Below are 16084 nucleotides of genomic sequence, written 5' to 3'. Positions count from 1 at the left end.
TTGCATTCTTTGGTCCGAAACTTTATGCAGGGGGTGACGCGTCTTAATCCTCCGGTTAAGGCGCCCCTAAACCCCTGGGACTTGAACTTGGTTCTGTCAGTGTTACAGAAACAGCCTTTTGAACCAATACGTCAGATTCCTTTGGTCTTGCTGACGAGGAAACTAATTTTTCTGGTAGCCATCTCTTCTGCTAGAAGAGTATCAGAAATAGCAGCTCTTTCCTGTAAAGAGCCTTATTTGATTATACACAAGGATAGAGTGGTACTGCGCCCTCATCCTAGTTTTTTACCGAAGGTGGTTTCAGCTTTTCATCTAAACCAAGACATTGTTCTGCCTTCCTTTTTTCCAGATCCCTGTTCTATGGAAGAAGGGTCAATACATTCTTTGGATGTAGTAAGAGCAGTCAAGGCCTATCTGGAAGCAACTGCTCAGATTCGCAAAACGGATGTTTTGCTTGTGCTGCCAGAAGGTCCCAGTAGAGGACAAGCAGCAGCAAAGCTACCATTTCTAAATGGATTCGACAATTGATCATTCAAGCTTACGGTTTGAAACAGAAGATTCCTCCGTTTCAGATCAGGGCACATTCCACAAGGGCTATTGGTGCTTCTTGGGCAGTGCATCACTGGGCCTCTATGGCTCAAATCTGCAAGACCACAACCTGGTCTTCAGTTCATACATTCAGATTTTATCAGGTGGATATGAGAAGGCATGAGGATATCGCCTTTGGGCGTAGTGTGCTGCAGGCAGCGGTACAGGGTCCTCAGGTCTGATTACACCCTACTTGGTCGTGGTTCCCCCCCTCAGGTAGCATTGCTCTGGGACATCCCATCAGTATCTACTGTGGCTCTGTGTCCCGTGATGTTCGAGAAAGAAAATAGGATTTTTTAAAACAGCTTACCTGTAAAATCCTTTTCTTTCGATGGACATCACGGGACACAGAGGTCCCACCCCTCTTCTAATACACTATATTGCTTGGCTACAAAACTGAGGTATCCCTGCAAGGGGAGGGATTATATAGGGGGTTGAACTTCCTGATTAGGGTGTGACCAGTGTCCAATCACCAGTGATACCTATATAACCCATCAGTAATTACTGAGGCTCTGTGTCCCGTGATGTCCATCGAAAGAAAAGGATTTTACAGGTAAGCTGTTTTAAAAAATCCTATTTTTTCTAGAGATGCGGAGAAAAGCGCAAACTTTTAACTGGTCACAACACATGTTTGTTTATTTGGATTGACTTTTTATGCACAGAGCACTTTTTTCACGTGGATTATAATCATGGGTCCTAACACTATATGTGTTTTCATTTATGGCATATGAGAGCGCTGTCTTTATTTCAAATTAGGGGATTCATACATTTTGGTGGACAGTATATGTCTGATTGATGGTAGCTTTCCCTTTGTCTTGCTTTTTGTTGTTTTTATGATTTAACTCTATTTTTTGACACAATTTGACTTAGCGTGAGATAATGCATACAGTATTTTACAAAAGTGAGTACACCCCTCACATTTTTGTAAATATTTTATTATATCTTTTCATGTGACACCACTGAAGAAATTCCACTTTGTTAGAATGTAAAGTAGTGAGTGTACAGCTTGTATGACAGTGTAAATTTGCTCAAAATAACTCAACACACAGCCAATAATGTCTAAACCGCTTGCAACAAAAGTGAGTACACCCCTAAGTGAAAATGTCCAAATTGGGCCCAATTAGCTATTTTCCCTCCCCAGTGTCATGTGACTCGTTCGTGTTACAAGGTCTCAGGTGTGAATGGTGAGCAGGCATGTTAAATTTGGTGTTATCGCTCTCACTCTCTCATACTGGTCACTGGAAGTTCAACATGGCACCTCATGGTAAAGAACTCTCTGAGGATCTGAAAAAAAGAATTGTTGCTCTACATAAAGATGGCCTAGGCTATAAGGAGATTGCCAAGACCCTGAAACTGAGCTACAGCACGGTGGCCATACCATGCTGCACCATACAGCAATTTAACAGGACCATACAGCAGTTTAACAGGACAGGTTCCACTCAGAACAGGCCTCGCCATGGTCGACCAAAGAAGTTGAGTGTACGTGCTCAGCGTCATATCCAGAGGCTGTCTTTGGGAAATAGATGTATGAGTGCTGCCAGCATTCCTGCAGAGGTTGAAGGGGTGGAGGGTCAGCCTGTCAGTGCTCAGACCATACGCCGCTCACTGCATCAAATTGGTCTGCATGGCTGTCGTCCTAGAAGGAAGCCTCTTCTAAAGATGATGCACAAGAAAGCCTGCAAACAGTTTTCTGAAGACAAGCAGACTAAGAGCCGGTTCACACGGGGGCGACTTGTCAGGTGACCTAGCCGCCTGACAAGTCGCCTCCCGTTCTGTACAATGGAACCGTTCTAATCGGAGCGACGCAAGTCGCTCCGACTTAGAAGAAAGGTTCCTGTACTACTTTGGGGGCGACTTGCATAGACTTCTATACAGAAGTCGTCTTGCAAGTCGCCGCGGCAGTCGTGTGCAGGTCGCCTCGGTGAGGCGACCTGCAAGTCGTGCCGCTTCTAATGTGAACCGGCGCTTAGGACATGGATTACTGGAACCATGTCCTGTGGTCTGATGAGACCAAGATAAACGTATTTGGTTCAGATGGTGTCAAGTGTGTGTGTGTGTGTGTGTGTGTCTGTGTCCGCAACCAGGTGATGAGTACAAAGACAAGTGTGTCTTGCCTACAGTCAAGCATGGTGGTGGGAGTGTGATGGTCTGGGGCTGCATGAGTGCTGCCAGCACTGGGGGGAGCTACAGTTAATTGAGGGAACCATGAATGCCAACATGTACTGTGACATACTGAAGCAGAGCATGATCCCCTCCCTTTGGAGACTGGGCTGCAGGGCAGTATTCCAACATGATAGTGACCCCAAACGCTCCTCCAAGACAACCACTGCCTTGCTAAAGAAGCTGAGGCTAAAGGTGATGGACTGGCCAAGCATGTCTCCAGACCTAAACCCTATTGAGCATCTGTGGGGCATCCTCAAACGGAAGGTGGAGGAGCGCAAGGTCTCTAACATCCACCAGCTCTGTGATGTCGTTATGGAGGAGTGGAAGAGGACTCCAGTGGCAACCTGTGAAGCTCTGGTGAACTTCACACCCAAAAGGGTTACGGCAGTGCTGGAAAATAATGGTGGTCACACAAAATATTGGCACTTTGGGCCCAATTTGGACATTTTCACTTAGGGGTGTACTCACTCTTGTTGCCAGCAGTTTAGACATTAATGGCTGTGTGTTGAGTTATTTTGAGGGGACAGTACACTCACTACTTTACATTGTAGCAAAGTGTCATTTCTTCAGTGTTGTCACATTAAAAGATGTAATAAAATATTTACACATATGTGAGGGGTGTACTCAGTTTTGTGAGATACTGCCACTATCATTGCCCCTGCGTTGCACTGTATACAGACTCACTTAGTAGGCCATTCGGGCCAGGCACTGGGCTTTGCTGTGGAAGGGGTTAACGCTGTGGAATTGAACACTGACTTCATCCTTTGGGTGGAGTGTTGCATGCTTTGCGCTCATTTCTCATCATACAAGTGTTGAAGCATCTCCCAACTGCTGCTTCAGCTGTGAAGCGCCATGTGCTGCTTCGATCTTTGATCTGTTCCTTCTGCCCACCTACCTTGATTATCTCCGCCATCCAACCTTCCAGTTGTGTACTTCCACCATCCAAGCTTCCAGTTGTGTACCTCCCATCCAACCTTCCAGTTGTTTACCTCTACCATCCAACCTTCCAGTTGTGTACCTCCACCATCCAACCTTCCAGCTGTGTACCTCCACCTGCTACCTGACACCAGTTGTCCAGGTTTTGTGAGTACTTGAGGCCTTGTGCCTGGACCAGGGAAAGTGGTCTGTACACCCAGGGGTGTTCCGAGGCCTGTGTCACAGGTTGGGGATGCTGAATGTGGACCTCCTGGCCTCCAGGTTAAAAAAGCTGGAGAAGTTTGTATAAAGGCGCGGGCAAGCGATGGGCACTCTGGTGGCTCCATAGGATCAGTAAACATTGATCTATGTCTTTCTTCTTCTGAAACGTATTCCTTGCCTGGATGGAGATGGAGGGAATTCCAGTGATCCTCATTTCTCCAGATTAGTGTCCATCAGACAAGCCATGGGCCCTGCCAGACCTGTCTGGATTGACTGTCCTAAAGGCTGATATTCCATCCTGCTTCTCGATTGCTGGCTTTAGCGGGATAGGCAATATAACCCTGGTTCTGAGGGATAGGGGCACCTCGGAGCATGTGGTTCCCTTGAAGCTCAATGCTAGAAAGTTTACTTCCTAAAAGGTCTTTCATAGGACTTGGAAAGCTTACTTCACATGGTCATGTCTAGAGGGTTTTTATTCCAGGGTTTTTTTTCCAAATTTTTTTATTTTACAAAGCAGCAGGTTCCAACAACATGGAACATTACAACAAGACAAATACATTAATGCCAAAGTACCAAGTACACATTGAACCCTCCTGGCAGTTACAGTGTATAACAAATAGCACCTATGATGACTTTGGTAACAGTGGGTCGCCCCGGAGATCGGGATGTCAAGGAGTAACCGCTGAGTAAGGACCTCTAAAGTTTAGCAGATGATGTGGGACACTGCAGAACATTTTTAATTTTCTCTCAGACTAGACCAAATAGGGAATAGCCTAAGATGAGGAAGATTATAGAACAAACAGAGGAGGGAAAGAAGAGGAATAGAAAATGAGAGCAGGCAGGAGGAAGGGAGTGGGGAAAAAAGAGGGGTGCCATGAGGGACTACACTTGCATCCGGTTAAAAAAAGCAGTCCTATAATTAACCGCCAGTACAACTCACTGTGAGAAGAGACTTCCCCTCCTCACAATCCTAGGAGTTTCTTCATGGGCATGAATCCTCTCCTTACTGCAGTTGGGTCTTGACCATCGTTTGGCTCTCGGGAAACCTTCAAAGATCAAATCCCTGCTCTTTCTGTTTTCATTCTGTTTTAGAGATCATTGGCCTCTCATTAATTGATTTAGGTTGGCCATACGCTAGTAGAATTTTGTTAAAAAACTTTCGATTCAGAAACACTTGTTCAATTTTTGAATTATTAATGGGGTCAAATCGACATTCGTTTTCGATCATAGTAACAAGAACATTTGAAGGAGCAGGATGGAAATTTTTGCAACAAATTTTTAAGGCTACATTTACTTCGATGTTTGAATCTGACAGCAACTAAACGCTGATAATATGTACTTAAATATTTCCTGCAGACAGTTGCAGGTTTGCAAATGTGTTTTAGGTGCGTCAGCGTTTTCAGGCCTCCTCCCCCCATACCCCATTCTTGGGGGGATGTTATATCCCAGGCACCTCCTCTCCCTCTTTGTGGGTAGTTTTCTGAGCAATGAGATGGAGCTGTGCAATTGAAATGGAGTGCAGAGCAAATCTAATGCTTCCCATTGTGTGCCTGCTTGAGAGGAGAAGAAGATTGAGGCAGAGAGAGGGGCAGATGAAGCGAAGTTGGGTACATGCCCTAACATCCCAGCGTCTAACTAGGGGAGATTTTGTTCTGATGTATGAGGAAATCAGAACCTGTCCCCATAAATTTTACAACTTTACCAGAATGTCAGTGTCCACCTTTGATAGCTTACTAACTATTGTGGGACCACGTCTGCAAAAAATGATTACCAACATGAGGATGTATGAGAACCAATAAGAGAATGAATGCGAACCTTTCAGGAAGAAAAGTGGAAGTGTGTCATTTTCTGCTGCTAAACGCACCGCTGCCATCTGCAGCTAAACGCACCTTGCCTAAGGTACTCTCTGCTTTTTACCTCAACAAGGTCATTGTTCTTCCTTCCCTATTGTCTAGCAACAGTCCATAAAAAATATATTTCCTTTCATTATCTCGATGTGGTTCAGACTATGAGAGTCTATGTCTCTGCCTATGACTGATTCCATTGTCATACCAGGTGAACCCCCTAAGGGCACCCTGGCTTCTCATTCCACCATCTCTAGGTTGCTCTGGCAGACCATTGTTTAAGCTTATGGTCTTAAGGACCACCCCCTTCTCTTTCCAGTTAAAACCCACTCTAATAGGTGTGTGAGCATCTCTTTTCGGCATAGGGCAACTCTTTTCCAGATCTGTAGGGCTGCCACCTGGTCTTCTATGCAACGCGGTCTACCATTGCCAGTCTCATTTGATGTCAGCCTTGGCCATGAAGTCCCTCAGGCAGCTCTTTGAGTTACAAACGGCCCCCAGTTCCTGTTGTTTGCTTTGTCCCAGTTAGCAGTTTTTTGCTGTCTTGTTCACCCCTCAGTTGGACTTCATTTGGACCTCCCGAGGGTTTAAAATTTCCTGTATCTTGCAATGGACGAAAAAAGACAGGGTTTCGAACTCGCCATAAAATCCTTTTCTTGGAGTCCATTGATGGACACAGGTCCCGCTTCTCTCTGTGATCATGCTTTCGACACTGCTTTGCTACAAAACTGGTATGCTGGTAGTAGAAGGTGTTGTAGTCTGAACTGCCCTACAGTTTTTTTGTTTGCCAGTGTCCAATCCTCATATAAGCACAGTATATACCAAAGGATTAGGACTTCCTGTGTTCCTCTGTGGACCCCCCAAAAAAAGGATTTTACTAGAAGTACAAAAATCCTATTATTTCCTAGTTAAAGTCCAGTTCAAAGAGCAGAGTGCTTACTAAGAAGTATTAGAGCTTGCAGGTAATTATTTGGATGCCCTCTCTCCCTGTGTAGGATCCCTACTTGGACAAGTTCTTCACTCTGGTCCAGGTCCTGGAAGAGCAGAGCTTCCCGTTCCGCCTGAAGGACGTCATCATTTCAGAAAGTAATGTGGAGTCTGAGCTGAAGAGTAGCATGGGGAACCTACGTTTGGCTGCTCTTGGTCCAGTGGTATGTTTTTGCCACCAGCTGCTAGACAAGTTGATATTGCTTATCGTCCGACCCCCTGTTATCGCAGGACAGATCGGTGAGTCCAGTTTTGTTGTCTCTTATCCTTTGTTTTCTGCTTTAAAGAAGGTTTTCAACAAGAGCTGTTAGTCTTTAGATGGAGGTTAATGGTGCAGGCTTCTTAAGCCAGCCATAGACGGTTCGAATCTCAGGTTCAGCAGGGACCACACAAGATTTAAACTATGTATGGGTAGGATGTTTGTACGCAAGTTGATCGATCAACTTGGGTACAACCAACCTGTTGGATTTTTCATGCGATTATTGCCAGCAGCTATAGCCGCTATCAATAATTACTGTTCGTTCTCCTCCTGAATGGGTATGCAGATTGCAATAGAGACGTTGTCACAGTGGCCATTTAGGGCAAAGTCACTGTCATGTACCTGGTTAGTGCCTGGCGTGCAGAGGAAAGCCCCTCGTACATCTCCGGCTCTGTCCACTGATAGTGGAACAGTAACAGTCAGAGCACGGTGAGGTATGAGTGCCTATGATCAGTCCAGTAGTCTACATAGGTAGTAGCTGACACTTCACTAGGAGGATGACAGGAACCAGAGCAGCTGACAGTAGGCAAATGTCACAGCAGAACAGGCCGGCAGCAGGCGGGCTGGTGCAGTGCTTGGCTGATGACAGGCTGTAGATGCGAAGCAGGAGCCTGTAGCAGGCTGAATAATCAGGATGCAGGGTCAGGCAAGTCGGGTCGGTAACAGACAGGAAGATCAAGCATTAATGACAGACAGACAAATAGTCAGGTCACAGGCCTTTGTCAGCAACGGTGAAGCAGATCAGGCAAGAGCAGGAGGCAAAGACAGAATCCAGAGACAAGCCGAGGTCAGGGCAGGTAGCTGACAAGCGTGGTCAGGAGCAGGCCAGGTCAAGACCAGAGGTCAGGCACAGGAATCGGGAACAAGCACACAGAACACTGTAGACCAAACAGCAATTCGCCAGTGCTGTAACCCTGTTTAGGCCGTTTGCCGATAGGCGCACATCTGAGCACACCTGTGCACATCTGCTCGACCAGTTGCCGACCTGCGTATGCACGCACGTATGTGCCTGGAAACTTTATCTGCACTATGGAAAAGCCTTCCCTAACAGTAACAGTTTCTCTGGAAAGAGACCACTCACCCTACCATCAACTTATACTTGCCTTACCAGTGATCTCTCACTGCTCATTCCTCCTCTGCAGCCATCCCTTTATCGTCCCAATACCTAACATTTCCAGGTATGAAGAAGCCTGTAACCTCCTTCCTTCTGACAGTGCATAGGTCAAGCAGCCAGTTGCAAGGCCTGGGCACTGCCATGGCCAGGAAGTGACATCACCACTTCCCTGGTTGCCAACACCGCCCTTTCTATTGCAGTCAGAAAAAATAGGAAGTAGCAGCAAGAGATTACTGGTAAGTTGAGTATATGGGGGTCGATCAGGGTCTTTTCCCAGACACTGCCATTTTTCCCTACATGGGCAAGGTGACAGTGTCTCTTTAATGGTACTGCTACTTAGAAGGAACCTGAGCTTTGCCCATGCAGAGCAAAGCAACAGGTTCACTTTAATAACGGCTCCACTAGCTGCATATACTTGCCTTTCTTTCATTCCTCCTGCATTCACCTGCGGGTGTTAGGTGAAAAGCACTGTGTAAGCTTCAAGCCGAGACTTGGTCCTGGGCTGAGGACTCTCTTCCTCCCCCCATCTGACAGTGCTGTGCATCTGAGTGACCAATCACCTAGCACTAGTACTTTCCTTGTTCAAATGTTTTATTGAAATATGTAAATTACAATTTAAAATCATATCTCAAACAAGCTTGGTATAGACTGTAGGCAGTCAACAAACAACATATCACATCATATAGAGCGTCAAGCATAATATAACCTTCAAATATGCCTAACAATAGGACAATACGACATAGAAGGCATGTCTCAGTCAGAGAAGGTTGATATACTAAACAGTTCAGAACGGTATTATGAAGAAACATACATTACACAGGTCAAAGGGGACATTCTTGATGGATGGTATGGTGAAGACGTCTAGCTGAGGATGAAAGGGGTGCAGTGAGGCCTTTTCCAATGCAAAGCGCAGTCAAAGTACCCATAAAATGGTCCATGGGTTTGCATTAGAGCCATTCCGTCCCAAGAGTGCACACTAGTACTTTCACATGAAATCAATGATAGTGAGTCACATGACCGACACTAAAGAGAAACTGTCCTTATGCCTTGCATGTGTGATTTACAGAATTACTTTAACCTATACAGCGTCTTATTTTACCCATTAATTCATTTTTTCCTTCTCTTACAGTAAATTTGGGCCGGGTAGCTTTTGAGGTGGTGGCTCTACAGGTAAGCCAGATCCATCGCACTCTGGAGGCTTCTCAGGATCAGCATGGTAGAAATGCCCTCCTGGCGTCCTATCTCCACTATGCCTTCCACCTGCCCAGCGACATGCCAGCCCAGCTGCACAGCTGTAAGTGTCACGGCATTCACGGGACTGATAATGATTATCCACGTTTTAGCTTCAGGAATTTTGTTAAAAGGTTATTGCAGCTAATAAAATATGATGACGATGAAATATGATGGGTGACATCATGATGACGATGAAATATAATAGGTGACATCATGATGATGATGAAATATGATGGGTGATGACATGATGACGATGAAATATGATGGATTTCCCAAACAAATAAAAACAAAACCTGAAAACCTTGTAGGTGCAACACTGCCATCTACAGGCTAGAACTTTGTACTGCACTGCAGTCATCCATATTTAGCTCTGTGTAGCTGAAAACAAACATTTTTGCTATACGTGTTTAAAAAAAAGCCAACATAACTCCACGGGATATTTATATGTTTTATCGTCTTGCGGTACAGGCAGAATTGGAAATCAGAAATGGACTGGTGCAGCAATATGAGCCAATCTAGTCTCTGTTGTATTGCACAGATCTGGCCCCACACATAATAATGTGATTTTACAATGTATGTAGTAAGAGGGCTTACTTAAACATTCTATTCTATTTGCATCCACTCAGTAAACGCCCCGCACTGCATAGTTATTGGTAAGTCAAAGCAGGTTGTACAGTCGGATTGTATCATGTATCTAGCATGAAGGTTTTTATTTTTTTGCCATTTGTGATCTGTGGCACTCTCATGCACTCATCATCACAAAAGCCTGATCCTCTCTTCTGCTATAGAGTAATAAGAATGATCAAAGTATTGAGTATATACTATACTATACTATACTGCTATATACTATACTATACTGCTCTAGTATTTCTCTCAGTGCTCACACTGCTCAGGAGCTCAGCGTTTAGATGACTCGTTTGAGTTTATATTCCTCATGCCTTTTAAAAAACTGCTAGTGTGACAACCTGAAATCTTTCTTTAAAGGATAAGTTCACCTTTTGTAACATGTTACACCCATATTCAGGGTGTAACATGTTACATATTCACGAGGCACCCGCTCTCCCCTGATCCCTTGTTCTGACAGCTAGTGGGGGATTTTCTCCCCTGGCTAGCTGTCTAAATCTAAAAAAGTCATGGCCGTGTGGCGCTCCAGCTGTGTCATCCATTCACAGTGTTCTGTAAATGGGAAAACTACAAGGTCTGACAGCCTTTGCGGCTGTGGGCTTGTAGTTCTACATGAACTACCATGGCGCTGTTGAGCGTTGTGGTAATTCATTGAGCTTCCTATGTCAAGTATAACTGCCTGGCCATATCGGAGGTACGGGCAAACAGATGCACAGACAGTCTGCAGGACTGTGGCATTACAACCACAATTTGTTGATCGTGGGTGCAATGCTTTACAGGTCCCTAGCAAAAAAAAATAATGCATATTTTTTTACATGCAAAAATGTGCATTTATTATTTTTTTTGTAAAGGTGAACTTCTCCTTTAATCTTCCCACAGCACCTTAAACCACCATGAGCCAGTCATGGGTGTCATGCACTGCACAGTGCAGTCTAATATGTTTCCAGGCACTGGGAGCTGAAAGGGGTTAAGCTTACAGAAGGAAAGGAACTCTTAAGCCTCGTACACACGATCGGATTTTCCGACGGGAAATGTTCGATGATAGGCTGTTATCGGGTAAATCCGATCGTGTGTGTACGCTCCATCAGGCAATTGTCGGACTTTCCGCCAACAATGCTAGCAGGTTCTCCAATTTTCTGTGGACAAATTTGTGTTGTCGGATTTTCCAAGCGTGTGTACACAAATCCGTCGGACAAAAATCCAAAGTACAAACACACATGCTCGGAATCAGAAGCAGTCGGTCTTGTAAACTAGCATTTGTAATGGAGAATTAACATTCATGACGTGGCAAATTATGAAATCTCCAATTTGTGTGACCGTGTGTAAGCAAGACAAGTTTGGGCCAACGCCTTTCGGACAAAATTCCACGGTTTTGTTGACCAACAATCCAATCGTGTGTACGAGGCTTTAGAGAAGCACATTGTTTGGGATCTCATGAAGCTTCTGGCTAAAACCTCTCTGCACCTGGGTTCCCCACTCTGACTACCTATCTGATTACAGTGATGGTGTCACTCACCTAAATTATTTTTGTATTATAGAGAATGCTGCACATGTAGTGAGACTCTTTAGCCTGGTTTTACAGTGACTGAACCAAAGACACAGAAAAACATAAATTAGCCAGAAGGTGATTTTTCCAGTAGCCTTGGCCTGCAACTAAATGTTCACTTTTATTTAGACATGCTAAACAATCATGCTGCTATGGTGTTGAGTGCTGTAGAGCAGTGGTCATCAACCTTGTCCTCAGAGCCCACTAACAGGCCAGGTTTGCAAGATAACTGAAATACATCACAGGAGATATCATTTGCTGCTCAGTGATTGCAGTATTCTAGTCTGCATCTCCCCAAGGTAATACCTAAAACCTGGCCTGTTAGTGGGCCCTGAGGACAGGGTTGATGACCACTGCTGTAGAAGGATTCCAGATTGCTTGTGCTTAGTAATGGAGCAATTGTATTGGTTGTTGATTCTGTGCAGGCTTTCTTATTACTTTCCTTTTTTTTTTTTTTTTTTTTGTTGTCTTAGCACTGGCCAATAGTTCAGCCTCTACTACTGTGCACTCAGCTACTCTCTCCCGTGCCACTGGGCGGCCAAATAGCCTCAACCTGTCCCGCTGCCGCAGCATTAGTAACAGTAACCCCGATCTGACCAGCACTCCGGGATCAGCGGATGATGAGGAGGTGCAGAAGATCATGGGAGGGAAGGTATGCTTTGCTTATTTAATGCCGTCATAATTCTCAGGCTGTGGGAGATGCTCCTTTTTGTCTTTTGCTGAATGTTTTTTTGTGTGTCTGCTGAAATCTAAGGCTTACCCACAGACACAAGATGGCATCCAGTGATATGAAATACCATTAACATTTAAAGGTAGCTTTTCACTCACCTGTGCAGTCTGTATCCTCCAAACAGCAGTCGTCCTAAGATGTTGTTCAGCCTTATTTCTTTACACAAGGGCACTGGACTACTTAGTATGGAATTCAGAAGTTTGGATGAGAAATGGGGGCAGAGATTTGTTTTTTTTTCCTGAAACATACTTACCTAGGTGGATGCAGCATTGGTCCCCCACCGGTTCTAACACTGAGAACCCAGCGATCAAACACCGCCGATCGCTTGGTTCTGTCAGTCGCCGGCTCTCTGCTCTGCCCCTCCAGTGCTCACTGGAGTGCTGGGCTGTAGCGTGGGTGGGAGCGGCCGGCTCAGGCTCTCAGCGGCTGGGAGGCTGAGCCGAGTGCTGGTCCAGGCATGAGGGCAGATCTGACCATATAGTCACGATCCTTCCAGAGCCTGGACCAGTTCTGTGATGTCAGCCGACAGCGGGTTTCAGTCTGCTGAAAATGGGTAACAGGAATGCAGAATGAACTGCATACCTGTGATCCACAGGAGACGTACACCCAAACGAACTTTGGCTGTACTTCTGCTTTAATTGGTAAGAAACATTTCCTACTCCAGCAGGTGAAAACAAATGCAAGGGGGTGGCTAATGTAGTTAAAGCAGAACTATACTCACCCTCTATTCAGTGCTGAGGTGTCCCAGAGCTCCCCACCAGCCACAGACATCTTCAGCCTGGCGGCTTCTGGGTACCAATCTTTTGCCATTTTCATTGGGCTGGGCCAAGATGATGTCATACCTGCTCATTTGCAGGTGTTCACTCATCTCGTCATTGCTGAAATTGTGCACTGAGCTGCACGTGCACAGCTTGGTGTACTGGCACTGAACTTTCATGCAGAAGAGACACAGTGGGGGAGATTTACTAAATCTGGGGATTGCACAATCTGGTGCAGCACTGCATAGAAATCAGCTTCCGGATATCATTTTCCAGCCTAGGTTTGGCTCCATGCACCATTGACTCCATGTCATATGACAGTGGAGTCCACGTCATCTGGTAAGAGTACCCATCTTATCTTACTTCCTGATGTTTTCATTCTGATGCCCCATATCGAGATGTTGGTTTACAGCTACGGAAGTTCTGTACCCCATTGTTGACTCACAGTCACAGATCCACACCGTGCACCATTGACTTTATTTTCTAGTTTCACATCATTTTTTGGTCCATACCAGTTCCTCTTAATAATTTGAGTTTGGAATCATCCATTTACCATATGTGGACACTTTATACTGTGTTTGTTCATTTCATTTCACTTATGGTTTTTGCACATATGCTTTACTGTTCAGTACAGCATCTCTTACTTAATTGTTTCACTACACCCTAACTTCCTATTACTTCGTAGCGCTGCATTTTTTCCCATTTACCAGTTATTGTTTGTCACAATGTATGCAGCTGCTGGCTCACATATATTTTATTTTTGCTATTAGAGCGCAGTGTTTTCTTATTCCCTTTATAAAACGTTGGTTTGTGAGTATGACTTTTGTTTTTACTATTTAAATCAATGTTATCTTTGGTAATGCACAAGGTCGGTGCGCCCTCCCTGTTTTTCTATATGTTTCAGCTCTAAGGATACCCATTGTTCTGAGAAGGACAGCAACCCTTTGACATTCCATATTCTATCCAAAGGGTTGGCTACACCAATTACACATTGACTAAGATCCTGAGCGCAGGAGATTGTGTTGTGGTGTTTAAATATGTCATATTTACCAGCCCCTTCCTTTCCTGAATAAACACAATGATTGATTGGTACTGATCACCACTCTGTTCATTTATAACTGAAGCATTGGCTGTATGGGGCCCTGTGTCAGGTTGTCTGTATGGGGCCCTGTGTCAGGTTGTCTGTATGGGGCCCCGTGTCACGTTTTCTGTATGGAGCCCCGTGTCAGGTTGTCTGTATGGGGCCCCGTGTCAGGTTTTCTGTATGGAGCCCCGTGTCAGGTTGTCTGTATGGGGCCCCGTGTCAGGTTGTCTGTATGGAGCTCCGTGTCAGGTTTTCTGTATGGAGCCCCGTGTCAGGTTTTCTGTATGGAGCCCCGTGTCAGGTTTTCTGTATGGAGCCCAGTGTCAGGTTGTCTGTATGGGGCCCCGTGTCAGGTTGTCTGTATGGAGCCCCGTGTCAGGTTGTCTGTATGGAGCCCCGTGTCAGGTTGTCTGTATGGAGCCCCGTGTCAGGTTGTCTGTATGGGGCCCTGTGTCAGGTTGTCTGTATGGGGCCCTGTGTCAGGTTTTCTGTATGGCGCCCAGTGTCAGGTTGTCTGTATGGGGCCCCATGTCAGGTTTTCTGTATGGAGCCCCGTGTCAGGTTGTCTGTATGGGGCCCCGTGTCAGGTTGTCTGTATGGGGCCCTGTGTCAGGTTTTCTGTATGGGGCCCTGTGTCAGGTTTTCTGTATGGCGCCCAGTGTCAGGTTTTCTGTATGGAGCCCCGTGTCAGGTTTTCTGTATGGAGCCCCGTGTCAGGTTTTCTGTATGGAGCCCCGTGTCAGGTTTTCTGTATGGAGCCCCGCGTCAGGTTTTCTGTATGGGGCCCCGCGTCAGGTTTTCTGTATGGGGCCCCGTGTCAGGTTTTCTGTATGGAGCCCCGTGTCAGGTTGTCTGTATGGGGCCCCGTGTCAGGTTGTCTGTATGGGGCCCCGTGTCAAGTTGTCTGTATGGGGCCCCGTGTCAGGTTGTCTGTATGGGGCCCCGTGTCAGGTTGTCTGTATGGGGCCCCGTGTCAGGTTGTCTGTATGGGGCCCAGTGTCAGGTTGTCTGTATGGGGCCCAGTGTCAGGTTGTCTGTATGGAGCCCCGTGTCAGGTTGTCTGTATGGGGCCCCATGTCAGGTTGTCTGTATGGGGCCCAGTGTCAGGTTGTCTGTATGGGGCCCAGTGTCAGGTTGTCTGTATGGGGCCCCATGTCAGGTTGTCTGTATGGGGCCCAGTGTCAGGTTTTCTGTATGGGGCCCCTTGGTTTCTAACAGCAGCCCTGTGTACAAGTATCGGTACTCATACTTGCCAGTAAAAAAATCAGTATCGGTGCAACTCTAACAAATGGGGATTGTCTGATGTTGTGGTGGGAGAAAGTTTAGGTTCTAATGATCACCAATGTCTTTGGTTTGATATAAGAACAAAAACTAATAAATAATCTACAAAAAAAAGTTTTAGATTTCAAGACAAATTTTGATGAAATTAGTGATTTTCTAAAAAAAAATGTGTCAAAAAGAAAGTCATCAGCAGTCCAAAATCAGTGGGAATTTTTAAAGTTTACCATCCTGGGGGCAACTAGATTATATGTCAGGAAAATTAATAAGAGTAAATGGAAAAGAAAGCAACTGTAGTTTACTACAAAGGTAAATAAGATCGTAAAGGAGAAAATAATCAGCATAAAGGAGATACAAGGAAGCAGAAAGTGTAGTTGATGGAGACGCTCTATATAACACGTTTGGATGAGTTCTCCTGCTGGGCTATTGTACTGGATGCAGCTGCTGTTCAGTTAACAATTTTCCGCCTGGCTCGCTTGATTTTTCATGTGAAGTATGAAGTATGCCGAACGGGAGGGGGCAACAGGATCCAGTAAGCGATTTTCAGCCTGTTAGGAACTGGCCTAAATTTGAACCCCAATCTTTGTTATTAATGTTTAATTATGTGTCTTTTTATTGTTTTCCTTGCAGTACTTAATTATACTTATACAAATTATACAATTATACAAATATGTGCCTCTTTTTTTTGTACAAATGTATTTTATATGCCTTTTATATGCTGAGCATCTTTCACTAGCTG

At 45.3% G+C, this 16084-nt stretch overlaps 1 protein-coding gene across 7 annotated transcripts in view; it reads left to right on the top strand.

Moving 5' to 3' along the window:
* DOCK6 (dedicator of cytokinesis 6) overlaps positions 1-16084 on the top strand; it is a 299047-nt gene that overhangs the window by 205423 nt on the left and 77540 nt on the right. For all 7 annotated transcript variants that reach the window (XM_073622622.1, XM_073622618.1, XM_073622617.1 and 4 more), the window contains exons 20-22: positions 6728-6959; positions 9222-9386; positions 11969-12147. In XM_073622622.1, the coding sequence (XP_073478723.1) occupies positions 6728-6959; positions 9222-9386; positions 11969-12147 (576 nt within the window). The remainder of the gene's footprint in view (positions 1-6727; positions 6960-9221; positions 9387-11968; positions 12148-16084) is intronic.

Source organism: Aquarana catesbeiana, linkage group LG03 (genome assembly GCF_042186555.1).
Source record: "Aquarana catesbeiana isolate 2022-GZ linkage group LG03, ASM4218655v1, whole genome shotgun sequence".
NCBI lineage: Eukaryota > Metazoa > Chordata > Amphibia > Anura > Ranidae > Aquarana > Aquarana catesbeiana.
This window is presented reverse-complemented; position numbering and strand designations above follow the sequence as displayed.